At 46.8% G+C, this 27,385-nt stretch overlaps 1 protein-coding gene across 1 annotated transcript in view; it reads right to left on the minus strand.

Annotated features, from left to right (window-relative positions):
• LOC115091685 overlaps positions 1 to 26,338 on the minus strand; it is a 49,971-nt gene extending 23,633 nt beyond the window's left edge. Inside the window, exons 1-3 of the mRNA XM_029601845.1 lie at positions 26,217 to 26,338; positions 23,141 to 23,479; positions 2,107 to 2,213 (exon numbers count right to left, since the gene is read on the minus strand). Coding sequence (XP_029457705.1) covers positions 2,107 to 2,213; positions 23,141 to 23,479; positions 26,217 to 26,286 — 516 coding nt within the window. The 5' untranslated portion in view covers positions 26,287 to 26,338. The remainder of the gene's footprint in view (positions 1 to 2,106; positions 2,214 to 23,140; positions 23,480 to 26,216) is intronic.
• Between the last annotated feature and the right edge of the window lie 1,047 nt (positions 26,339 to 27,385).

A 27,385-nucleotide genomic window follows, 5' to 3' on the forward strand; every position in this document is an offset into this window, starting at 1 on the left:
AGGTCTCAGTGACGTCAGGCACAGTATCAGTCTAGAGTCTTTATTAAAGAGAAAGGGTGACACAACCTGCGAAGTGGGGGATGCCAGAGAGGAGGTCTTACAGATCCAGAGAGACAGGGTCCGTGGATAGGAGAATACCCCCAAGTGGATACCTCCGTAGAGCAGAGCGATGTACACTGATGATGTCTTCAGTAGAGATGGTAGAGGCCCGCGGAGTGGGGTACATCGAAGAAGGTCCTCAGCTGAGTCAGCAGAGCGGGGTACACCGATGAGGTCCTTAATAGAAATGGTAATGGCCCGCAGAGTGGGGTACTCATGTTGAAGGTCCTCAGTAGAGGTGATAGTGATCTGCAGAGCAGGGAGCATGGGTGAGGTCCTCAGTAGAGATGGTAGTGGTCCGCGAAGTGGGGTACACCAGAGGAATCCTCGGTAGAACAGGAAGTAGTCCATGGAGCGGGGTACTCACGGAAAGAGTAGTGAAGGTTCCAGGGAAGCCCTGGGGAACGGGGCAGATAGAAGTCCCAAGCAATAGGTCCTCCAAAGAGCGGATAGCCAAGATGAGGAGAGGGCCCCCGAGGAGCGGGTACCCAAGACGTCTATGCCTGGAAGCAGGAACTAGAATGCAGGTCCTCTGAGAGCGAGGTGGATTTAGCAAGAAGGGTTCTCTTTGCCAAGTCGTCGGTAGGCAGGGCCAGCTGAAGGGATGACATCATCCGGAGGGGACGTCCCCGAGGTTCCCATCATGATGGCTTTAAGACTGGCCAGAGCGTGCGTGCACCCAAGGACTTCCGACGGCAAGATGGCGGTCGGCGGCGTCGGTGCCGCCCTGGGAGGCCTGGGAGTGGTAGGCAGGCCGTTGGCAGCTGGCGGAGGCTGCCAATCTACCTCACGGAGCCAGGGAAGTAAAGAAAGAGGTGAGCAGATGTGGTTGCAGCCATCTGCGACCGACGGGCGTAACAATAGCTGTCTGGCTCCAATAATGTATAGGTTGGTAACATTTTCCAGAGAGAAAAAATGCAAGGGTTTAAGGACAAAAATTCATGATATTAAGTGTGAAGGGATTTCAGAGGACATGTCAAGGATTATTACCTTAGGGCCTGATTCTCTAAGGCTTTTCTCCCATTCTGCCTTTATGGGAAAATGCTTAGTGAATCAGGTCCATAGTGAGAGTGTGGTTGATGCCCAATAATTGCCTGCCAGCAATGGGGGTAGCGACCAAATCAGAGACAGATCCAGACATATTTGGTACATTTACAGATAGCAGTGATGAGGAATGGATGGAAGATGATGAATTCATAGTAGGCAGAGAACTGGCAGACTGGCAAGAAGTTATCTTATGACAGCCACTTTGTTACTCTTATTAGCTGAATATTAAGCTGATATTCAAATGCATGGTGAACTGGTACCTTTCATAGTAAAGGATGACAGATAAAGACCAATTGGTTCATCGAGTCTGCCTGGTCTCCTTTCTGGTTCTTTACCACTATGAGTAAACGAGCATATAAATCCCTAATCTTAAACCAACACCCGGTCCCTACCCTCTTTTATTTGTCTTTTCTACTATCACTACCATCTATAGCTATCCCATGCTTGTCCAAATGCTGCTACAGTGCTGGTCTACCTACTTCTGCTAGATAAGCTATTCCAGGCATTGCCACTCTTATAAGGTCAACATGTAATTTAACACTCAGGCCCGCTTATAAGTCTTACTACTAAGTTTTGTAACAATATATACAGCCACCAAAATTTGAAGGCTTTTGTCCCAAAATATCCAGCCTCTGCATGCTCACAGGTGTTTGGTTCTAACTATGGCTGCCCGATGTAGATTACCCCAACCTTAATGGAACTCCTGATGGAGCTGTGTAGCTACTTTTACTGCTGTTCCTTGGAGGTTAACCCAGCCATCTTCTATTTGAAAACTGGCTTGGTTTCTGCAGGCTGAAAAGTGCACTCATAGGTTGCCAGTTAGGTGCTCTAATGGAAATGTATCCTTTGAAGTCAAAACGGTTGTTACATCAGCTTCATGAAATATGACTTTTTTTCAGGATGACACCATTTTCTGTATCTTAATAGAGTAAAATTATTTAAAAAAAAAATTGTACTTACAGTGAAAACTGCACAAATTGTTGTTAGACCAACACTATATACAAGGAGAAGTAACTCCAACCACCATGAGGTGTTCTCAGAGGCTGTTTCAATATTGCAGATTGTATCTAAAATAATATAATAGAAAATTAAGTTGGTGAGTCAATCTAAGCCAATTATCTCTCTTTTCTCTCCCCTCAGGCCCCAGATCTCTTCACATAATAGAGATTCCTTTAGACATTTTTTTCTATAATACAATGTAAATATATCAGCTTTTGGTGGGTGATGTGCCCACTTTCCAAGGTTGAGAGGGATAATGGCTAGAAGAACCTTAAGCAACCTGTTGTTTTTCTTTTTTGTGTGTTGAGTTTCTCCTTCCACCTTTTTTTCAGATATATAACAAACAAATTCTATACTTCAGTGGTTTGTGGTTAAAAGCAGTTTCTAGCAGCAGGTGTCATGACTCACTTCCTTAAATCAAGAGATACAATAGGTTCCATTTGTTCTATACACCTAGCCAGAGACAGATGTTCAAGCAAGAAATCAAACCTACATCTCCTACTTTGTAGGACAAAACACTAGCAACCCTTCTGTTGGTCCAAAACATTCTCTTGCCCTTATTTATCCTTGAAAGGCATGCTGGATAGTCGAGTGAGCAATCATATCAAAGCTTGATACTGTAGAACATAGTTGATGAATCAAATGTGCACTCCATCCATGCTTAACGCTGTTGTATACTAGCAATTAGAAAGGTGTGGAGAATTTGAGTTCAGATTCAAACCAGGGAATCTCAGCAATCCTAGGGAATGCTAATTTGGGATGCATTTGCTAATTCATGAGGATGTGCCATGCATCTGCTCAGAGCTGGTTCTAGGGCAAATGGTCCCCTGGGTGAAAATTGTCGGTGGCACCCTCCTCTCCCCCTTCTCCCTCTCTCCATGCATTCTTTTCTCCTTCACCCCCTCTCTCCAAGCATTTTCTTCCTCTTTTCTCCTTGCCTCCAGGCAATATTTCTTCCCTCCCAGTATTCTCTCTCATCCCCAGACATTACCTCCTCCTTCCTCCCTTGCTTTCCAGGCAATTTCCTCTCTTTTCCTTCCCTTCAGGCAAGCACTCTCTCTCTCTCAGTCCCCTGCCTCCCCTACCTCTAAGCACTCTCTTCCCCTTCTATATACTCCTCCTAGTCATGCTCTTCTCTATCCCCTACATCCTCTCCCTCCAAACATTATTTCCTCTCTCCCTCCAAACATTCTCTCCTCTCTCCCTTCAGACATTTCCCCTTCTACCTCCCCTCCCTCCAGGTAATGTCTTTGACATTGATCTTTTCTTCTCTGTTCATTCATAGCTAGATTTCAACTTGTCATCCTTTCCCTCCAGTTCTCTCTGCCCCAGCTTTCACCTCCCTAACTCTCCCATTGCCCATTCTCATATTTCCCCCTCATCCATTCTCCTGATATCTAGCTCTATTGTTCTTACCTCACAACTATCTCTTTTCTGCCTCCCTCACTCCTTTATCATCCCCAAGCTCCCTCCAACCATCCCCTTTCAAGCTGTCTGTTACGGGACGTGGATCCTTGGGCAAGGGGAAGTTGATACTACCTGTGGGGAGGAGCCACACAGGTCTCCACTGTTGGCAGGCGAGGCTATTGGTAAGCCTGAGACACCATAAGAACATAAGAACATGCCCTACTGGGTCAGACCAAGGGTCCATCAAGCCCAGCATCCTGTTTCCAACAGAGGCCAATCCAGGCCATAAGAACCTGACAAGTACCCAAAAGCTAAGTCTATTCCATGCTACTCTTGCTAGTAATAGCAGTGGTTATTTTCTAAGCCAACTTATCTGATCCTTTCTTTAAACACAGCTACACTAACTGCACTAACCACATCCTCTGGCAACAAATTCCAGACTTTAATTGTAGGGATGTGAATCGTTTTTTGATTATTTAAAATATCGTCCGATATTTTTTAAATTGTCATTAATTGTTAAAGAGTGTGATACAATAGAAATTCCACCAATTTATCATGAAAAAATCGTTAATCGGGTTAGTGCACACTAACGGGAGTTAGGACACAACCTAAAAACCCACCCCGACCCTTTAAAACCTCTCTCTTAGCCTTCACCACCCTCCCGACCCCCCCAAAAACATTTTAAAATTACCTGGAGGTCCAGTGGGCCTCGGGAGCAATCTCCCGCTCTTGGGCCGTCGGCTGCCACTAATAAAAATGGTGCTGATGGCCCTTTGCCCTTACCATGTGACAGGATAACCGTGCCATTGGCTGGCCCCTGTCATATGGTAGGAGCACTGGACAGCCGGCGCCATTTTTAAAGATGGTAATAAGACAGGGAAATTAATGGCGGGACTTATGAAAACTTGGTAGGGGAGATCTTATGTCAAGGGGCTCCGAGATGCTTCAGGACAATTATGAATAGATACAAAGGACATTGGAAAAATTTTCATGAATTATTATCATAAATTATACTCAGCAGACACAGGTAGCCATCCAGATATTCAGACATATCTTTCTAAATTGAATTTGCCACAAGTACAGGAGCAGGACTTAATAACACTGTAGATAAGTGTTATTAATACAATAAGACTGTATTTCCGAGAAGGTAACATTACTTACCTTCTCGGAAATACAGTCTTCTTATGGCCTAGCAGCTACAGACTATTTCCAACATCTCCAAGCCAGACATTATTTGCATTCTCTGGGCTCTCCCACCTTTTTGGATGCTAAATGGCAATTACTAAAGACATGGTTTGACTTGGACAACCCCCAGAAAAGATCTATTTCTTATTTATATAAACAGTTGGAAGATATACATAGTAGATGCTTTTAAGAAGAGGTTCAGATCAAGTGGAAGAGAGATATCCAATTCCGGTTACATCGTTAAAGACTGCCTTCATTATGACAAAGAAAATTACAAGCAACTCAATACTTCGAGAAACCAGATACAAAATCATCTACAGAATGTACATTTCTCAACATCAAGCGTTCAGAGCTGGGTTTTCTGTGTCCGACTTGTGTCTTAAATGCAATAAGGTTGAGGCGCATTTAGGTCATGCCCTCTGGTGCTGTCCTGTAATTCAAGTCCTCCGGAAAAAAATTTTCCGATCTACTAGTTATGTTGTGGGCTTTAAAATCCCATTTTCACCACTGGTGGCTCTTTTTGGTATTTTCCCAAGGATGTTCAGGGGAAAAAAAAGTCAAGCACTCTGGATTACTAAAGTTTACTTTCTAGCTTGTAAAGCTATACTGGTTGCCTGGAGGAAATCAGAAAGTCCTTCCCTTATATACTGGCGTTCGTCTATTATCGATCTACTTACTTTGGAAACATTAGTCAGTAATCATCTGCCAATCCGAACCAGGAGAGCTATAAATGCAATCTGGCTTCCATTTATACAAACTTTGCCACATGACTCACAAAGTCTCTTTCTTAATCGAATTGATGTTTGATATTTAGATTTCATGGTGTTTTTATATAAACATATATATTGATGGAATAATGGAACTGCAAGATTTCCCTTTGGTGCAAAAGGGTGGGGGGGGGGGAGGGGGGAAGTGGCCTCAAATAGGGGTAGTGTTGCGATTCCGGGCCGACCCCGGAATCTCCTCCTACCTCGTCGGGAGGCCAGACGAGCTCCGCGCTCCCCAGGCCCTCAGGGACGTCTGCCGCAGCAGGCCCGGCGTCCTCCCACCTCGCCCGGGCCTGCAGCTCCTTCGCCTTCTGCTCCCCTGCCACGCCAAAGCAGCCGGCGCCCCGCGGCGGTAGGCTCCGCCCCCTAGATGCGCACGCGCGTCTCCCTTCAATATTTAAAGGGGCCAGCGCGGGAAACTTACAGGGACGCCCCTCGATGACGTCAGACGCTGCAGGGTACTTAAGCCCTGCAGCTGGAACCAGACCTTGCCTTGCAACGAGGTTCCCAGGTGTTCCCTGCCTCCAGTTGCTGTCTTCCTGTTCCGTCTGATCTCCTGTGTTTCCTGACCCTGGTCTGGCTTACGGCGATTCTCGGCTTCTGACTCTGGACCGGCTTACGACTACTCTTGGCTTCTGATCCTGGTACGGCTTTCGGTGTTCCCTCTGGCTCTGGACCTCGGACTGGCTTACGACGACTCCTGGCTCTTGGACCCCGGTTGGGCTGACAACGATCCTTTGGCTTCTGATCCCGGACTGGCAAGCGACGATCCCCTGGTACACGACTCCGGCCTGGTGAGCAACAACCTTGGACTCCGTCTTATTCTGCCCCCGCGGGCTCTCCTAAGTCCCAGCGGCCGGGCCCCTACGGGCTCCTCCTGGGGGGGCGCCGGCTTCCAGGGTGAATCTCCTAAGTCCCAGCGGCCGAACTCCTACGAGCTCCTCTCGGGGGAGGCTCGGCTTCCAGGGCGAAGACCACCTCGCCACTGTACCAGCTCCACAGTTCCTTCTTTCCTTGCCACGGCCCTTGGTCGCATAGGGCCTTCCAGGGTCGCCTTCCAGCCACTCACAGCTCCGTCCTTGCCGCCTTCCGATCAGGACCTCCGCTATCACCCTACTTAGCGGCTCACCATCTGGTTCCGATCGGTCCAAGGGTCCACGAATTCTACAGATTGCAAGGCCATGGACCCGGCGGACCTTGCCAGTCTAAAGGCTATCCCAGGCATAGCCCAGAAGCTACAGCAACAGCAATCCTGCCTCGACACCCTGATGTCAGCCGTCCAACGCTTGGCGGATCGCGTGGAGGGGACTTCCGCAGCTCGTCCCGCAGCATCCACGTCTCAGGTCAACCCGGGCTCTTCTGTCCCGGTACAGATGCCAGCACCCCCTAGGTACTCAGGAGATCCGAAGGCGTGTCGGGGATTCCTCAACCACTGCTATATTCGCTTCGACCTCCTGCCGGCGCAGTTCACCACGGATCGGTCTAAGACTACTTACATAATTTCCCTCCTGGACGGGAAACCTTTGGCTTGGGCTTCCTCCCTGTGGGAGCGCCAAGACCCCCGCTTGAATAACCTCGTGCAGTTCGTCAAGGCTTTCTGGCGGATCTTTGACGAACCATCCCGGGCTTCCACAGCCGCCTCAGAGCTCCTCCAGCTGAAGCAAGGCAATCGCCCCCTCGAGGAATTTGCAATGGAGTTCCAGACCTTGGCCACCGAGCTGGCCTGGGGGGAGGATAGTTTGCATGGAATATTCCTCGAGGCTCTTTCCCCCCGGCTCCAGGATGAACTTGCGGCGTGGGATCTCCCAGACGACCTTCAGGAGCTGATAGAACTGGCTGGACGCGTGGATCGGCGCATCCAGCGCCGTTTTAGAGAGAGAAGGGCCACCCAGGGACAGCCTGCTCGTCGAACCACGCCACCTCGGGTTCGAGCTTCGCCTCCTGCGGCAGCTGCTTCCCCGCCTGAAGAACCCATGCAGTTGGGCCGGGGTCCTCTCTCGGCCGAGGAGCGGAGGCGTCGGCGCTCGCAGGGCTTATGCCTTTACTGCGGTGGTGCAGGACACTTTCTGGCTCGCTGCACAGCGCGCCCGGGAAACGCCCGAACCTAGGGTCTAGTGGGGAGTTGACTCTAGGCAGTATCTCTCCGGACTCCCCATGTACTGTTCCAGCTAAACTCTGTCTTCCTGGAGGGGGTTTCGATACCCTGGCACTCCTCGACTCCGGGTCCGGGGGGAATTTTATCCTCCGAGACCTGGCGCAACAACTACAACTCAAAGTCGTGCCTCAGGAACCACCCTTGCGAGTATCGTCCATCCAGGGGACACCCCTCCCAGGAACCATAGCTACTCGTACGACTCCGCTTCAGCTTCAGGTGGGTCTTCTTCATAAAGAGGAGATCTCTTTCCTCATTCTTGAGAGGTCCATTCACCCACTCGTCCTCGGACTGCCCTGGCTAAGAAAACATTCTCCGGTGATCGACTGGTCCTCTCTCCCGATCACATCGTGGGGTCCAGGCTGCGCCCGCCATTGTCTTCCTGCTCGCCCGCTACAGATGCTTCCGCTCCTGGCCACTCCTCTGACAGTGCCACCCCAGTACCAGTCTTTCCAGAATGTCTTTTCTAAGGAGAAGGCAGAGTTACTCCCAGAGCATCGCCCGTTCGATTGCGCTATCGACTTGCTCCCGGACACCACGCCTCCTCGTGGGAGAGTATATCCCCTGTCCTTACCGGAGACCAAGGCTATGTCCGCCTACATTAAAGAGAACCTGGACCGAGGTTTCATCAGACCGTCTAACTCTCCGGCTGGAGCCGGCTTCTTCTTCGTGGCCAAAAAGGATGGGTCTCTTCGGCCTTGTATTGATTACCGGGGCCTGAACCAGATTACCCGATGAGACCGCTATCCATTACCTCTGATTCCGGAGCTCCTGGATCGCCTGCAAGGAGCTCGCATTTTCACCAAGCTGGACCTTAGAGGGGCATACAACCTCGTACGAATCCGACCAGGCGACGAGTGGAAGACCGCCTTTAATACCAGGGACGGCCATTACGAGTACCTCGTCATGCCCTTCGGTCTCTGCAACGCTCCAGCGGTGTTCCAAAACCTTATGAACGAGGTGCTACGTGACCTCTTGTACACATCAGTCATTGTTTACCTTGACGATGTGTTGATTTACTCCCGGAACCTCGAGGAACATCGGCAGCATGTACGACAGGTTTTGCTAAAGCTGAGGGAAAACCAACTGTATGCAAAATTGGAGAAATGCCAGTTTGAGGAAGAATCTCTGCCCTTTCTGGGATACATTGTATCCTCTACCGGCTTCCGCATGGATCCTGAGAAGGTTGCTGCCATCCGGAACTGGCCCCAGCCTGTGGGAGTGAAGGCTATCCAACAGTTCTTAGGCTTCGCCAACTTCTACCGCCACTTTATTCCGCACTACTCCTCTCTGGTGGCGCCATTAACGGCCCTCATGCGCAAGGGCGCCGATGCACGAAATTGGTCTTCAACCGCCGTCCAGGCCTTCCAGGATCTCAAAGAGGCCTTTCTGCAGGACACTTGCCTCCGACACCCGGATCCCCTACGTCCGTTCGTTGTGGAAGTAGATGCCTCCAACGTGGCCGTGGGAGCCGTCCTGTCCCAGGTCTCCAAAGACGGGAAAACCCGGCCATGCTCCTACTTCTCCCGAAAGTTTTCGCCTGCTGAGAAAAACTACGGCATTGGAGACAAGGAGCTACTGGCCATTAAGCTGGCCTTCGAAGCTTGGCGTCAATGGCTAGAGGGGGCCCAACATCCCATCGTGGTTTACACGGACCACAAGAACCTTGAATACTTGTCCCATGCACAGAGGCTCAATCCGCGGCAAGCACGCTGGTCCCTCTTCTTCAGTAGGTTCGATTTCGTTCTCCAATATCGGCCAGCAGCCAAGAATACTAGGGCAGATGCCCTCTCACGTGTTTCTGAGAGTGAGGACAGCTCCGACCCTCCTCAATACATTCTGGATCCGGCCAAGGTCCAACTGGCAGCCACCGAACTAGCACCGGCAGGGAGAACGGTGGTTCCTGTGCGTGCCCGAAGGAGGGTCCTAGCATGGGCACACGATTCTTTGACGGCGGGGCACCCCGGGGTAGCCCGGACTCTCCAGCTTCTGACTGAGTTCTATTGGTGGCCGAGGGTAAAGGAGGATGTCCGCCTTTACGTCCAGTCCTGTCCCACATGTGCGCAGCAAAAACCTCTGCCTGGTCGCCCCTGGGGACTCCTTCAGCCACTCCCTGTACCCGCGGAGCCGTGGACCCACATCTCCACAGACTTCATCGTCGAGTTGCCCCCGTCACAAGGGAAAACGGTGGTCTGGGTCACGGTTGACCGCTTTTCTAAGATGGCTCATTTTGTGCCACTAGCCAAACTACCCACGGCTCCTGAGTTGGCAGAACTCTTCATCCATCATGTCTTCTGCCTACACGGTTTGCCTCAGCATATCACCTCAGACAGTGGGCCCCAGTTCACGGCCAAGTACTGGCGGGCGCTCTGCAAGAAGTTTGGGATTCAGGTAGACCTGACCACGGCGTTCCACCCCCAGGGCAATGGCCAAGTGGAACGCACGAACCGAACCCTGAAAACGTTTCTCCGCGCTTTTGTAGGGGAGCAGCAGGACAACTGGGTGGCTCTCCTCCCCTGGGCCGAGTTCTCTTACAACCGACATCGACACTCCGCCACGCTACAGCCTCCCTTCCAGCTAGTTTACGGAAAGGTTCCTAAGCCTCCACTGCCGTTACCGGTATCTACCTCTTCGCCCGCGGCGCAACTGACAGCCAGCCAGATTCACCGGCTTTGGCATACCACTCAGGAGAAGCTCCACCGCGCCGCCGCCCGCTTCAAAGCCTACGCAGACAAGTCTTGGCGACCCGCTCCACTGTTCCTGCCCGGATCGAGGGTTTGGCTCAGTACAAAAAACATCCAGCTCAGGATCCCTTCCATGAGGCTAGCCCCTCGTTACATTGGACCCTTCCGGGTAGCCGAACGGGTTGGCGCGGTTTCCTACCGCCTACGTCTGCCCTCTACTCTTCGCATACATGACGTCTTTCATGTCTCCCTCCTCAAGCCGGTGGTCCTCTCTCACTTTCGGCCTCTGCCTCCGGAGCCCGCCGGGGTTGCTTCTGATCCTGGAACCACGTACATGGTGAAGGAAGTCTTGGACATTCGATTCCATCATCGTCGCTGGGAGTATCTCCTCTCGTGGGAGGGATACGGCCCCGAGGAGAACTCGTGGGAGCCCTCCATCCACATTCTGGATAAGGACCTTCTTCGCCGGTTTCATGAGGTGCATCCGGAGAAGCCGCGGCCCCCAGGGAGGGGGCGTAGGAGGGGGGGTACTGTTGCGATTCCGGGCCGACCCTGGAATCTCCTCCTACCTCGTCGGGAGGCCAGACGAGCTCCGCGCTCCCCAGGCCCTCAGGGACGTCTGCCGCAGCAGGCCCGGCGTCCTCCCACCTCGCCCGGGCCTGCAGCTCCTTCGCCTTCTGCTCCCCTGCCACGCTGAAGCAGCCGGCGCCCCGCGGCGGTAGGCTCCGCCCCCTAGGCGCGCGCGCGTCTCCCTTCAATATTTAAAGGGGCCAGCGCGGGAAACTTACAGGGACGCCCCTCGATGACGTCAGACGCTGCAGGGTACTTAAGCCCTGCAGCTGGAACCAGACCTTGCCTTGCAACGAGGTTCCCAGGTGTTCCCTGCCTCCAGTTGCTGTCTTCCTGTTCCGTCTGATCTCCTGTGTTTCCTGACCCTGGTCTGGCTTACGGCGATTCTCGGCTTCTGACTCTGGACCGGCTTACGACTACTCTTGGCTTCTGATCCTGGTACGGCTTTCGGTGTTCCCTCTGGCTCTGGACCTCGGACTGGCTTACGACGACTCCTGGCTCTCGGACCCCGGTTGGGCTGACAACGATCCTTTGGCTTCTGATCCCGGACTGGCAAGCGACGATCCCCTGGTACACGACTCCGGCCTGGTGAGCAACAACCTTGGACTCCGTCTGATTCCGCCCCCGCGGGCTCTCCTAAGTCCCAGCGGCCGGGCCCCTACGGGCTCCTCCTGGGGGGGCGCCGGCTTCCAGGGTGAATCTCCTAAGTCCCAGCGGCCGAACTCCTACGAGCTCCTCTCGGGGGAGGCTCGGCTTCCAGGGCGAAGACCACCTCACCACTGTACCAGCTCCACAGTTCCTTCTTTCCTTGCCACGGCCCTTGGTCGCATAGGGCCTTCCAGGGTCGCCTTCCAGCCACTCACAGCTCCGTCCTTGCCGCCTTCCGATCGGGACCTCCGCTATCACCCTACTTAGCGGCTCACCATCTGGTTCCGATCGGTCCAAGGGTCCACGAATTCTACAGGTAGTAGATTAGAAAGAATGACCATAAGAGGTTTCTAATTGTATACATTATATGTTATACTTTAATGATATCCATTGTTATATGTATAAACAAAAAAATAGATTTACCATAATTCCTAACTTTGTTTGCTTTTTTGACTGCCGCAGCACACTGAGCCAATTTCAATGTATTATCCACTATGACGCCTAGATCTCTTTCCTGGGTGGTAGCTCCTAATATGGCACCTAACATTGTGTAACTATAGTATGGGTTATTTTTCTCTATATGCATCACCTTGCACTTATCCACATTAACTTCCATCTGCCATTTGGATGCCAAATTTTCCAGTCTCAGAAGGTCCTCCTGCAATTTATCACAATCTGCTTGTGATTTAACTACTCTGAACAATTTTGTGTCATCTGCAAATTTGATTATCTCACACATTGTATTTCTTTCCAGATCATTTATAAATATATTGAAAAGTACAGGTCCCAATACAGATCCCTGAGGCACTCCACTGCCCATTCCCTTCCACTGAGAAAATTGTCCATTTAATCCTACTCTCTGTTTCCTGTCTTTTAGCCAGTTTGCAATCCACGAAAGGACATCACCTCCTATCCCATGACTTTTTACTTTTCCTAGAAGCCTCCCATGAGTAACTTTGTCAAATGCCTTCTGAAAATCCAAATATACTACATCTACCGGTTCACCTTTATCCACATGTTTATTAACTCCTTCAAGAAAGTGAAGCAGATTTGTGAGGCAAGACTTGCCTTGGGAAAAGCCATGATGACTTTGTTCCATTAAACCTTTTCTTTCAATATGTTCTGTGATTTTGATATTTAGAACACTTTTTACTATTTTTCCTAGCACTGAAGTCAGGCTAACCGGTCTGAAGTTTCCCAGATTGCCTCTGGAGCCCTTTTTAAATATTGGGGTTATATTAGCCACCCTCCAGTCTTCAGGTACAATGGATGATTTTAATGATAGGTTACAAATTTTTAGTAATAGGTCTGAAATTTCATTTTTTAGCTCCTTCAGAACCCTGGCATGTATACCATCTGGTCCAGGTGATTTACTACTCTTCAGTTTGTAATTCAGGCCTATCACATCTTCTAGTTTCTCTGTGATTTGGTTCAGTCCATCTGAATCATTACCCATGAAAACCTTCTCTGATACGGGTATCTCCCCAACATCCTCTTCAGTAAACACTGAAGCAAAAAAATCATTTAATCTTTCCGTGATGGCCTTATCTTCTCTAATTGCCCCTTTAACCCCTTGATCATCTAATGGTCCAGCTGACTCCGTCACAGGTTTTCTGCTTTGGATATATTAAAAATGTTTTTACTGTGAGTTTTTGCCTCTGTAGCCAACTTCTTTTCAAATTCTCTCTTAGTCTGTGTAATAATAGCCAGCACAAAACTACACCTAGTAGATTGATATATCCTGCGCACGTGACACTAGCACTATGAAGAACTATGAACATGAAACTTACCAGGGTACCAGCCAGCACAGATGACATCACACCTGGTCAAAAACAAAACTAACTTGGTCTCAATTCCTGGAAATTACACCAGAGGTACCTGCCCATAGTAAGAGCACGCACATATGCCTACAAATTTATTAATTGGTTATAAGATAATGGGCGGGCATATGCAGACACCTGTTGATTGGCTAATGGTGACCCTTAAATTGCTGAACATGCATGTTAGATCTCTTGTGCAGGTTTGGGCATACATCCCTTGCTGTGTATTGTCTGCTACATCAAAGAAAAGACACATTTCTTTTATTAAAGCTTGCATTGATTAGATTCTTAAGGCTGGTCTCTTTACTGATCTTTCAATCCGAGGTTTAAACTGTCTTATCAATGTCTTACATTTAACTTGCCAATGCTTATGCATTATCCTATTTTCTTCTGTTGGATCCTTTTTCCAATTTTTGAATGAAGATCCTTTGGATAAAATAGCTTCTTTCACCTCCGCTTTTAACCATGCCGGTAATTGTTTTGTCTTCTTTCCACCTTTCTTAATGTGTGGAATACATCTGGACTGTGCTTCTAGGATAGTATTTTTAAACAATGCACACTTTTTACCTTTGTAGCTGCTCCTTTCAGTTTTTTTCTATTTTTCACATTTTATCAAAGTTTCCCTTTTGAAAGTTTAGCACGAGAGCCATGGATTTGCTTACTGTCCCCCTTCCAGTCATTAATTCAAATTTGATCATATTATGATCACTATTACCAAGCGGCCCCACCACCGTTACCTCTCTCACAAAATCCTGCGCTCCACTGAGAATTAGATCTAAAATTGCTCCTCTCTCTTGTCGGTTCCTGAACCAATTGCTCCATAAAGCTATCATTTATTCCATTCCCATATAGTTAACTTTGTCCCAATACTTTTAAAAAAGAAAATTTCCCAAGCAAAAACTTACTGATTCCTTTCAGCCACCAGCAAGGTGATCCTGTCCTGTCAGTGCTCCCACTGGATTGTCTTTTGACTCTTCATAACTACCAGCCCACGTTCCCCTCAGGTTGAACCCTTGGGGACCAATATAGCGGGGTGCCAGCCACATAGACGAAACTCTCAGACGAATGAAGTGGGTCTGAAACGATATTGCGGTGCCGGTCTCCGGTGGCGGTCAGCAAATTTATTGGCTGAGTGACTTGCTTCTTGGATCATGTGCTGCACATGAGGCCAGAGTCCCTTTAGTTTCTCAGCTGTTATCTGGCTGCAGGTGAAGGGACAGTTAGCGGTAGAGGCAAAGGAGGAAGTGGCTGTTTCCATAGACAATTTGGAATGGGGGAAATATGAAGAGGAAGGCCGTGAAGTTGAAAGATGTGTTGCACAAACAAATGTGCTTGCTGGAGAGCTGACGGATGACTGGGTAGTGCCGTGAAGTGGGCCATTTTGGAAAAACGGTCTACCACTACCCAGATAATGGTGTTACCTCTGAAGACTGGTAGATCCACTAGGAAATCTGTAGCAAGATGTGTCCAGGGTTCACTGGGGGCTGGAAGTGGCTGAAGCAGGCCCCAAGGTTTCCCTGTTGTGATCTTTTGCTGGGCACAGGTCGGGCAGGCCACTACATAGGTGCGGACATCCTGTCGCATATTAGACCACCAATAATATTGGTGGAGAAGTGCCAGGGTTCTGAGCAGGCTGGGGTGTCCAGATGTATGGGAGTTGTGGGCCCACTTGAGGACTCGGTCACGAAGTCTACGAGGTACCACACTCATACCCGGCAGGACCATCTGAGTTGCAGCAAGGATAATCTGTGCAGGATCTATAACGTGCTGAGCAGGTTCTTCATGGTCCTCCGTTGAGAAGGAGCAAGAGAGGGCATCAGCACCCTGGTTCTTGGATGCCGGGCGATAGCTTAAATCAAAGTTGAATCGTGAAGAATAAGGCCCAGCAGGCCTGGCGAGGGTTGAGGCACTGAGCCTTCTGCAGGTGTTCTAGATTCTTGTGGTCTGTAAAGACCGTAATCTTGTGTTGAGCCCCCTCCAACCATTGGCGCCATTCTTCAAAAGCCATCTTAATGGCCAGTAATTCTTGGTTGCCGATGGCATAATTTCACTGAGCAGAGTTGAACTTCCAGGAGAAGAATGCACATGGATGTAGAGTTCCTGCTGAATCATTCTGGCTGCGTACTGCTTTTACACTGTCCGAGGACGCATCCACCTCTATGAAGAAGGGAAGCCTGGGCTCAGGGTGTCACAAGCAGGGCTTTCGCAAGAAGGCCTCTTTAAGGCCTTGAAAGGACTCCAATGCCTCAGTTGGCCAATCCTTTACGGGGGCTCCCTTACATGTGAGGGGAGCAGCCAATCTGGAGTAGTTCTTGATGAAGGTATGATAGTAATTAGCAAACCCCGGGAAATGCTGGAGAGGGCGCAATCTGGAAGGTCATGGCCAGTCTTGGATTCATTTATTTTAACTTGGCTGGATCCATGCAAAACCCGCGGTTGGATACAATGTATCCCAGGAATGGGGTACCTGCTCCTCGGGGGCCTCTTCTGCTTCTTTCAGGTGCTATCAGGAAAACGGTACTCGCTCCTCGAGGGCCCATGTTCCCTGAGTCGCTGCCTGCATCTACAACCCTTTCTACTTGGAAGACTTCATTAACAGTATCCATCTGTGAGTACAACTACCATCTATTCCACAGTACTGCTTCCCTGGAACCAGGTACTCGCTCCTCGAGGGCCTGCACTCTGCTCCAGTGCCAGACCTCTCATCTAGTGGAACTGCTGTGTGAGTACAATACCACTGAGTCTCCCTGCTCTAAGGGATCAGGTACTCGCTCCTTGAGGGCCTGCTCTCCCTGTCTCGGAGCTTCTCCTATTCTGCCTGGGACTCTGTATGTTTTTCACTGTGTACTCATAACTCTCAGTCTCTTTCCACTAGAGCACAGCTAAGCAGAGGATCCGCTTAGTGAGGCATTACAAATTCATTCTGCTTTTCTATAGAGAAGCTATCACACCTTCATGCATCTGTGAAAGTGCCGTGCTGTTTTCCTGTACTTGTCTATAAGTTCCTGCAGGTATTCATTTCCATGGTTCTTGGACCCCAGCCCCAGGGCATTCTTTACTGCCAGGTGCAGAACATAAGAATGTGCCATACTGGGTCAGACCAAGGGTCCATCAAGCCCAGCATCCTGTTTCCAACAGTGGCCAATCCAGGCCATACGAACCTGGCAAGTACCCAAAACCTAAGTCTATTCCATGCTACTGATGCTAGTAATAGCAGTGGCTATTTTCTAAGTCAACTTAATTAATAGTAAGTAATGGACCTCTCCTCCAAGAACCTATCCAATCCTTTTTTAAACACAGCTATACTAACTGCACTAACCACATCCTCTGGCAACAAATTCCAGAGTTTAATTATGCGTTGAGTGAAAAAGAACTTTCTCTGATTAGTTTTAAATGTGCTACATGCTACTTCATGGAGTGCCCCCTAGTCTTTCTATTATCCGAAACAGTAAATAACTGATTCACATTAACCCGATCTAGACCTCTCATGATTTTAAACACCTCTATCATATCCCCCCTCAGCCATCTCTTCTCCAAGCTGAAAAGTCCTAACCTCTTTAGTCTTTCATCATAGAGGAGCTGTTCCATTCCCTTTATCATGCACCATGTGCAGTTTGTATAATTGATCGTGCCTTCCCTGCCTGTAAGAAGATTTCTATGATTTCTGTCTTGGACCAAAGCCCATTGTAGATTAGCCTGCAGTCTATTAAACTCCCATTCTCAATGTAAAGCTAATCTACCAGCAGAAAATAAAAGACTCCTGCAAATTTTCGCTTCATGAAGGCCAAGTTCAGGCAGATCAGCCAGAACCTCCCAATGAGATACAGAACACAAGTTATATTTCAACTAAGTTACCAAATCATGTGCTGTATGCACAGACACATGACAACATGTGTAAGTGAAATCCATGTCTTCTACAACCAAATCTAGTAGTGATACTAGTGTTCTTATTGATTACCGTCTGAAATCCCCTAAGGATGGAAGCAGCTGCCTGTGACATTGGTGAAGTACTGCAGTGTACATTTTTTAGCAAACGTTTTGCAGATTAATATTACTTGTATAAAGTCATTAGCATTTCAACAAAGCTGACCAAAACGCTGGTGATGCTAACGTATCCCTTTGCAATGTATAACATCCACAGTGCACATTATGGTAAATTCCTCAAAGGAGAAAATGGCCCATCCTGGGAAAAAATTTTTTCCTTTTTCAGCTTTTTCTACCGGCTTCTCTAATTTACTGATCCTTTACCAGGACCATCAGCGACCTGGGCTAGAAAAGCAGCCCAGTAAGCAGTGCTAGCATGGAAAGTAGACTCATCCAAATCAAGCCTGCAGCAATGGTATCCATGTCCCAGGTAAAGAATGTGTGCAAAACATCAGATACCCTGAAATCCCCCATTATATATTGCCTTAATCATATTTTGACCATCGTCTGTGACGAAGAACCCTGCCTGAATATTCCTGACTCTCTAGTCTAGCTGACAGCCCTCTAATATCTCTATAATGGCTAATAGAATACTGGAGTCGAAGTATGAGCCTCATCTATTGACTGGGTGTGCAGCAAAGCACACCTGCACCTGTCCCTGCCTCAGCCAGGTGCCACAGAGTGGCATTAGGGAGAGGTAAGTGTGTGTAGCATTTGTCATGGTCCAGATATTACTAGTGAAATGCATGCTACACCCATCTGCCTTATCCTGCTGCTCCTGGATGCAACTGCAGCACTGGTTATACAGACTGGGGATGACCTTCTTACTGAATGCAGTCATGGGGGGGACTCTGTAATTCAGCGCTAGCATCTACAGCAAATAATTTCCACTACATGTTGTGAACCCCGGCCGCGGGCGGCCACGGCCGGGTCCCCCATTATCTGCTGCCCCGCTTCACTTCTCACCGCGGCCTTCTCCATGCGGCTCTGGGCCGCGGTAGGGTTTTCCCCGCAGCATTCTCCCCACGAGGGAGACGCCATCGACTTCCTGCTCCTGGCTCTGTCCTTTAGGCGCGCGCGCGTGCACCGGGCCGGAATTTAAAGGGGCCTGGCGGGAAACCTCAGCCCAGACCCCAGAGATGACATCAGACGCCTGGGCTATTTAAGCCCAGCTTGGATATCTGTTCTCTGCCTTGGCAACAGGTCGAATCTCAAAGTAACTAGTTGTTGTCCCTGTGTTTTCCAGTTCCTGTGTTCCTGACTCTGTGTTTCTGTTCCTGACTCCATGCTCCTGCCTCTGCTCTGCTCCTGCTCCCGAGTTCCTGGTCCAGCTCCTGTTTCTGTTTCGGCTTGATTCCCTGGTTTCGACTTTGGCTTGGCTTCCGGTACTCTCTCTGTCTGCTGCCTGTCCTGACCCCCGGCTCGTCCTCCGGCTTCGCTTGTCTTCAGCCTGCCCCAACATCTGGCCTGGTTCTCCGTCTCGCACCGCTGCCACCTGCCATGACCTCTGGACCATCTCCATCTCTCCCACGCTTCTGCCTGCCTCGACCCGGACTGTTCTTCAGATTCTTCTTTGCCAGGAGACCCTCGCCTAAGTCTTGCTGGCCCCGGTACCCAACATAAGATCATAAGAAATTGCCATGCTGGGTCAGACCAAGGGTCCATCAAGCGCAGCATCCTGTTTCCAACAAAGGCCAAACCAGGCCACAAGAACCTGGCAATTACCCAAACACTAAGAAGATCCCATGCTACTGATGCAATTAATAGCAGTGGCTATTCCCTAAGTAAACTTAGCAGTTAATGGACTTCTCCCAAGGACTCAACCTGCGGGGAATGAGGGCTGGTATAGGTGAAGGTCCTGTTCGGTCTCCTGGTCCAGTTCCACCTTCCGGCTACGAGTCCCGCTGTAGGCCTTTCTTCAGTGGATCTATCCTGTACTCTAGCCGGTCCAAGGGTCCATGTCTATAACACTACTAGCAGGGGCTGGTCAAAAAGGCTATGATTTCCCTATGCTTTTTGTTACAACTTTTGATGCTGCCTGCCTCTTGCCTCAGGTCAGTGCTACCAAACACTACCTCATTTCCTCCATGGTAACTTGTTGCTTCGGGGCTGCTGGCCTGCCACCTGACTGCTGGAAGGAGCTGAGGGCATAGAATCATCCTGGGGAACACTCGGCTCTTTTTCACTTTCCTCTTACTAGATAAAGGGGTCCCCAGCCTAGTACTACCACCCTCCCCAGATTTTAAAGCCATTTGTTGCTGCCTAGATACGGCATACCAGTATTTGTGAGATGCCGTATTTGCTTGCCTCAACTGATTTCCTTTGCACAGTAAATACACTGAGCCAACGCAGGTCTTCCCTCACTTTGTAGTGCTTCCAGATCACAGATTTCTTCTGTGATCCATTGTCTACATCCTTGGGGTGGATGCCGGCACTGGAGATGAGGTATAGGGTGGACCCTGAGGAACAATGCCAGGAGCATCACTCATACTCTCCCCTGCGCTGCCTGATCTTCCTGACCATTGTCTCCATGACTAAAGTGGAGGCTAAGACGCTACAAACTAAACCTCCAAAACCCATGTTCAGACTCCAGGATTAACATCACTGGATCCAGAGAGCAGCAATAGACTAGATAGAAAAATGCTTCACTGATATCTTGTCTCTGTGATTTCCTTGACAACATGTCCTACCCAGTTTCTGAAAAGGCAGTGAGGTTTTATATGACTCACAAGAAAGTGCTGTTGCTATGGCTACTTACACCTTTCTTCCCCATTGATTTATATGGCTCATAAGCTTCAATGACCCATAGAAATGAATGGAGAACAAAACAAATGGATGTGTTTCATTTGCAGGATCCCTCCAAATAACACAAATTGGGACCCATTTGTTTTGTATTCCACATTCATTTTAAATGAATGCACATCGCTAAAGGATGTTCATTTCCAAGATCTGAACCTTTTTTGGGTGATATTCAAAGCATTTGTTCAGCTTTTTACAGTCTGTCAGACAAACCACAGCATTTAATAATTGCCCCCTATTAACTGGCTAAATTTTAGCCAGATAGAAAAAGGCAGTGCAAGGGCATTTTGGGTGTGTTCCTAAAATGTATCTGGCTAGTGGTGATATTCAGCACTAACTGGATACATTTATTTGGCTAATTCTGGTCATAAAAACTTCTGTACTAAAATTAACTGGATAATAAAAAACAAAACAAAACAGTGTGCTGAACAGGTGCCACTAACCTTCCCCTCCCCTCCCCCAGTCCTCACCCTTAAGATAAAGGTGGTGGTCAAATCCTCATGCCCCACCACACACCACCACCCACACTTTCACAATTCTCAAAACTGGTCCACCTAAGCTGATTTTCAAAAATATTTATACTCTTAAAACTGAGTTTTACAAGTGTTAATGCACTTTATACATGTAATTACGTTTTTAAAAACTGCTACAATGTACAGTATGCCATCGATTTGTAAATAGGTTTTATCAACTTTAAGTACTCTTAACATGGATAAATGGCTTTTGAAAATTGCTAGGATAGTATGTTACATTTACATGTATTACTCTCTTGCCAGTTTACTATCAGGTCGATACAGTAAAGTGTGCTCCGTCGGAGCGCACTGTCAGCCTGCTCTGGACGCGTGTTTTCCCTTACCCCTTATTCAGTAAGGGGAGGAAAACACGCGGCCCACCCGCGGCACCTAATAGCGCCCTCAACATGCAAATGCATGTTGAGGGCCCTATTAGGTATGCGTGCGGGATCCAGTAAGTAAAATGTGCAGCCAAGCCGCACATTTTACTCTAAGAAATTAGCGCCGACCCAAAGGTCGGCGCTAATTTCTTCCGGCACCAGGAAAGTGCACAGAAAAGCAGTAAAAACTGCTTTTCTGTGCACCCTCCGACTTAATATCATAGCGATATTAAGTCGGAGGTCCCCAAAAGTAAAAAAAAGTAAAAAAAAAATAAAAAAATTTTTAATTCGGCCCGCGGCTGTCGGGCCGAAAACCGGACGCTCAATTTTGCCGGCATCCGGTTTCCGAGCCCATGGCTGTCAGCGGGCTCGAGAACAGACACCGGCAAAATTGAGCGTCGGCTGTCAAACCCGCTGACAGCCGCCGCTCCAGGCCAAAAGGAGGCGCTAGGGACGCGCTAGTGTCCCTAGCGCCTCCTTTCCCTCGTTTGCACCGCGTCGCCTAATTTGCATGCTGGAGCATACTGGATAGCTCACACCGGCGAAGGGCCGGTGCGTGCGCCGGGAGAGCGGGCGTTCGTCCGCTCTCCCGCGGTTTTACAGTATCGGGCTGTTAATATGTAATAGAGCTGCTAGCTCCCAGGGACTTTTTACTCTAGGTGAAAAGAGCAGTGATTATCCCTTACCTGACACCTGCCAGGGAAGGGATCAATCCCCATTCACAATGGAGTACCTTTAACTGGGTACAATTAATTGAGTGACTTTAACTGGCTAATCAGCTAATTTTCAGTGGCTAAAGCTATCTGGGTCCCAGTGGTCTGTACACTGCCACAAGACCTCTACAGTGAGGATTTGTGCTACCATTGTCTCAGGAGAGTAACCTAGTGCTCAGCTGCTGCCTGGCACCCTGCAGTTGCCGTCAGCTTCTAAGTTGGAAGGTGTTGTTAGCTCCCTTCTGGTGAGAGAGAGAGAGAGCTAGGTGTCTTCCGAGGCGATCTGCTGGGACTTGTATTTCCTCAAATGGAGTGAAAAATACATGTCTGTTGAGGACAGACAGTGGGGTGAGGGTCCTTTCTCTCTCTGCAGCTGAGAAAAAAAACTTCACTTGAAATTCACTTGAATTTCTAGAGGTTTTAAAGTGTGTTGGGGCCTCCAAAAGGAATTTCACTTCAGAAGGTGTTGGCAGTTTTGCTGCAGCTTGAAGCAATTATGAATAATATTAATACTACTGTTAATATTAATATTAATAATCTGGGCTCCAAATTAACAAAGCAGGAGTAAAAGATCTTGGATCATGCACATAAAATCCAAGTCACTTTACTTTATCTCCTTTGCATTAATGCCTGAAAGAAAATAGTTACTAAAATAATTCTTTCTGGGGAAAGTGTTATATTTATTGGTATTGCTTATGCTACACAGCTGAGAAGGAAAAAGATTTTGATCAGGTGAGGAAATCTTACAAATTGGGAGCAAAGTTTATTGCTATAAGCTATGCAAATGTTTTATTAAATATAAAAGGAACTGTTATATTTCTTCAGTTCCTGATGATTCGCCTGTCTTTATAATGAACAAATCTGAGAGGCCTGAGTTGGAAAAATTACCCAATATTTCCAATAATATTGGTATGTTGGCTATTTTTAGATTTGATCATTAGATGAAATTGTCTTTCAAAGCATTTTCTTTTCACTCCATAGTTTGAGAACAGTGTTTATTGTACTTTTTCTGAGTGGTTCTTTATTGTGTTTGTAAAGTAACAGGTCTTCTGTCTACTGAGGTTTGGTTGTTTTTTTGTATATATATTTGTTTTCACCTTTGTACTTATTGTTCATTATTTCTTAATTCTTGTTTGGATTGATTAAAATAACAATTTTATTTGCCTTTTAGAGTACTTTTGGCATGGGACAGATGATTCACAAGTTTACACCAATGTGCATAGGATGAATTAAGTTAACACAAAAAGTCACTTGCTTAAGGTCATGTAATGAATGATGGATGTGGAACTGCCTTCATTATTCAGCAACCTTAACTATGGTTATTGTTCAAAGTAATTAGATTATTCTAACGACTTCTAAATCGGTTACTTTGTAATACTAAGTGATAAATCACATCAACATAGGGGATATAAATGTCACACAAATAATCCTTACCATTTACCATCAGGGTGGTTCCATTTGCACACTGGTGCCTCCTTGGAGGGGGCAGAGGTAGTGAAACTTCACAGAAGTAAGTCCCACTGTCTTCTGGTTGAAGATGTTCCAGTTGTAAGATGGCATACTTTTTAGATATGCTCTTACGCATATGTATATGGAGGAGTGAAGGCTTGATTACAGCTTGCTTACAGGTAGAGCCTTTTATCCAGTATACGTCTGTGTGCGTCACTGTTTGATCAGCATAATCAAATTCGCAAATAATGCAAATGGTTGCACCAACTGATGCAGTGATTTCATGAGGGTGTTGAACAACCGAAATTTCTGATTCATAGCTAACTGGAAGATAAAAATATGTAAAAAAAATAAGGATACAACACATCTGAATAATTAACAATAGAGGGTATTCTATAAAATTGTTTAAATTGTACACTTGTTGTTCCAGAAACAGACTCAGTGATGTTCTGTAAGGGTCTCCTTATTAGGTCAAACAATTCCTGTACTGGTAAGACATGGTATAAGGATACAATTTTATCTTTATTTCTTCCTTCAGAATCTCCATTTCCCTTACATTCCCACATTCATTGTTATCTAACAACATAAGATCCAAAGGTAGTTCTGCATTTTTTATTTTTGTTTAATATCAAACCAAATTAATTGGAATTATTTTTAATGACTTTTCTGCCCTCATGTGATCTAACAAATCATTATATTACATGAGGCACTCAAGTTCTTTTTGCAATATCCTAGTTTTACAAAACTTAAATTACAGAGCTTTTAGTATTTGTTATTGTAAGTAAATTAAGAGTTTTCCACAGGGAGTATTTCTCACTGTTTTATACCATCATCAACTAGGAGGTAAATTTCATCAAGTGGCTAAATATTGAAATACTTCATCTGAGATGATAAGGAAAGCAAACTATATTTTTTGGCCAAAACTTCATGTTGAATATTTAAGCTAAGAAAATATGAAAGAACTGAGAGGCTGGTGGACAGAAATTATGTTCTCAGGATGGTAACTTTTAAACAGCTGCACAGGCGAACAAGTAAGGCCATTTGCTGGCTCGTGCCAAAGGACGAGGTCATTTTATAACTTATCCACATATGGTATAAAATAGGCCGTACACACATACATAGGTGCACAATTTTATATGGATGCGCACATGTATGCGCAAATGCTGCCTCTTCCGCATAAGTGGGGGGATTTTAGAAGACACATGCGCTGATGCAATTACCAGTTTTCCCAGTTCTTTACCACTTTGCCAAGATAAAGGATAGGTCTTTCTAATCCCCCTTGTTAATTAGCCTATCTTTCACCCTGTTATCCCCTACCCTTAAAACCCTGCTGACTAGCCTATTTTTTTTTTTGTTTGTTTTAGGACTTAAACGCAAACCATAGTAGAAATAAAGTTACACAGTAGGGGTAACTTTATGTGTGCATAAGTATTTACGTGCTGGTTTCATTCATAGATCCTGGAATGCCCATACCCCACCTATACCAGGCTCATACCCTTTTGGAGAAAAAAAGTTTGCATGAGCCGGGAGATACATGTGTACACAGTCGCCTTTTAAAATCCACGCAGGGTGCGCCAGCTCGACCTGCGTGTATCTCCCAGCTTTGGGGCATGCCGGGTATTTTAAAATTCTCCCCTAGATGCCTGTAAATTTTTTTTTTTTTTTAATTTATACCTCCTCCATAGCAAAAGTAAAGTTATGCGGCACCGGACCTGGGTGCATTCCCAGACGTGAAGGTACTTCTGCGCACATCTCTTGGCCCTGCCCCGAAATATCCTCGTCCCACCCACATTCCACCTTTTATTTGAATTATGGAAGATATTTGCACATCGGCAATTGTGCGTACATCTGGACACCTTATAAAATCTGGTGGACACGCTCAAGTGCTAGATGCTCACCCATCTCCCGATTTTGGCATGCCTCCAACATTTAAAATTCACCTTTAAATGTTTATTCTGGAGTACAAATATATTACAGGCCATTGAAGAGTTGCAGGTGTCTGAAAGAAATCTACAAGTACTTTGCATAAGAATGTGCACTGGTTTCTGCATACATCTGAAACTTTCTTGCAGCCTACACTGTGCTTTTTATTTGTACCACTTTAGAATATCTGTTAAACAATCTTTTCCATCAGTAATCTTACTGCTCCTATTTAATAACCGTCTTTAAACACATAATTCAAAGCATGGTAGAGTAATAATTTCCAATTACACTGCAAAATATATTCAAACTTATACATTACATTTAAATGCAGAACTCTATCTCTTGCAAATATAAACTGACAAATTATTTGGATCTGATATCCCCATAGTATATTGCTATCTATTTTCTTTACAATGAAATACTGAGTGAGTAAATTTAACTTTAAATGTTTTGCATTGTACTAATGAATTATATTATCTATTGCACCTGCACTAATCTGCCAGTAAACTTAAAAAAGAGATGCATAGTTAATAGGCAAAGAAAACCATTGGAGGATTACAGAGAATTTGGTCCCAAAGAAGAAGCCAGTTTAATTTGTATATAACGACATTCTTTGAATTCATTTATAAGGACATTTATAAGGACAAAAAACACATTGGGAGATGAAGCATGACTAACACTGCATCAACATGCTAGAAACCAAAATGGGTGGCCTGATTTAAAGCCTGATAAATCAAGGTCTTTATCCAGAGTTACAGCATGGGAGAAACACCTTAATCAGGCCCCTTTAAACAGAAAACAAAGTACATTTTGATGCTTTATGGGCTGTGGTTAGAGAAATATCTTGATTGTCTATAGGATGTCACTCTTTATCCAAGTCAGTTTAGTTTTTTGTTTTTTTTCTTTCACTCTTTGGTTTCCATACTTAAACCAACATGAATTTCAGCCCCCCCTCCCGCCCCCCTCCCATATCTTTTTCGCAGCCTCTCAACCTTGTTCTTTCCACTGTCCTAGATCTGACTCAGGTATACTTGGTCTGGGAAAACCCCATATCTAGAGGCTAGCTTTTTACTTCTTAAATTCATAAAAAATGTGGTCAACAAAATTGACAGTCTAAGAAAGACCATAAAAGATTTACCTGTCATCCCAATCAAATAGAATATCATGTCAAGCTTCAGCAGGTAAAACATACTGCTCAAAATTCCCATACACAGGAAGAATTTTATGAATGAAGACCTCTCCTCAGACTTGATTCTGTCACTGTCAGGAATCCTTAGAAGAAAAATGAGTAACTGAACAAAGCTTTTAAACTTGAGGCTCTGTGGCTTGCTTAACCATTTCCTCTCATATTCAAGTATCAAAACAGTTTACAGCGAGTGCGATGGGACTTTCTGAGGGGATGGCAAGTTTCCAGTTCACCGGATAGTTCAGTGTGTTTTCAATACCACTGATCTGTATAGTGCTTTAATTAAAAAACTTAAGAGGTCCATACTCAGTCACTGTCCAGATAGCAAAGATAGCTGGATAAACTTATCCGACTAACTTTGCAGGCATGTTCAGTGGTGCAGCTGAACTACTGAATATAGCCGGCTATCTTAAAGTCAGCTGGCTAACTTTATTTGGCTAACTTTAAGACAGCTCTTTGGCCCGAACAGACTTATCCAGCTAATGAATGGAATCTTCAAAACGCTATAAATATAACAGAAATATAGCGCAGTAGCATCCCTGTTAGAAAAAGGTAGTGTGGTTAGGGAAATTTCAGATCTACCACTTCACGTGGTTAATTAACACAGTCCTGGGAAACTGGGGAGGGCACAGGTGGAGGCTCGGGCATTCTTTGCAGGATTTGAGTCAAAACACTGGGCACATTATCGAATCTCGCTTGATGCAGACACAGTGGTTAGGGCTTGTGTGTGGGCTGCAGAGCCTAGGTGAGAGTGTTGAGCGCCCTCCTCAGGCGTACTAACTCTGCATGTATGTGGTAAAGGCACACGCCATGCCCCCTTCCAGGTGGTGCAGCTGCTCATGCATAGAGCATTCTGTTGCTGCTGGTGCTGTGCCTGGTGTGGTTGGAACAGCTGTTAGGGCCTCCAAATATGACATGGTGGAGCTAGTGGACTGCTCCTGCTCAGTGCTTGCTGCCTCCTTCTAGCAACGTGGCATGCTACTACTGAGTTATCCAGCTTAATGCCTTTGAATATGGACCTCTAATTTTTTTCCATAATATATAGATAAAATGAAGCTTTACATTAAACTACTTTCAGAAAAACAGTATATATTCCTCCCAGATATACTGTACTGTACTCA

Source organism: Rhinatrema bivittatum, chromosome 5 (assembly GCF_901001135.1).
Source record: "Rhinatrema bivittatum chromosome 5, aRhiBiv1.1, whole genome shotgun sequence".
NCBI classification, from domain to species: domain Eukaryota; kingdom Metazoa; phylum Chordata; class Amphibia; order Gymnophiona; family Rhinatrematidae; genus Rhinatrema; species Rhinatrema bivittatum.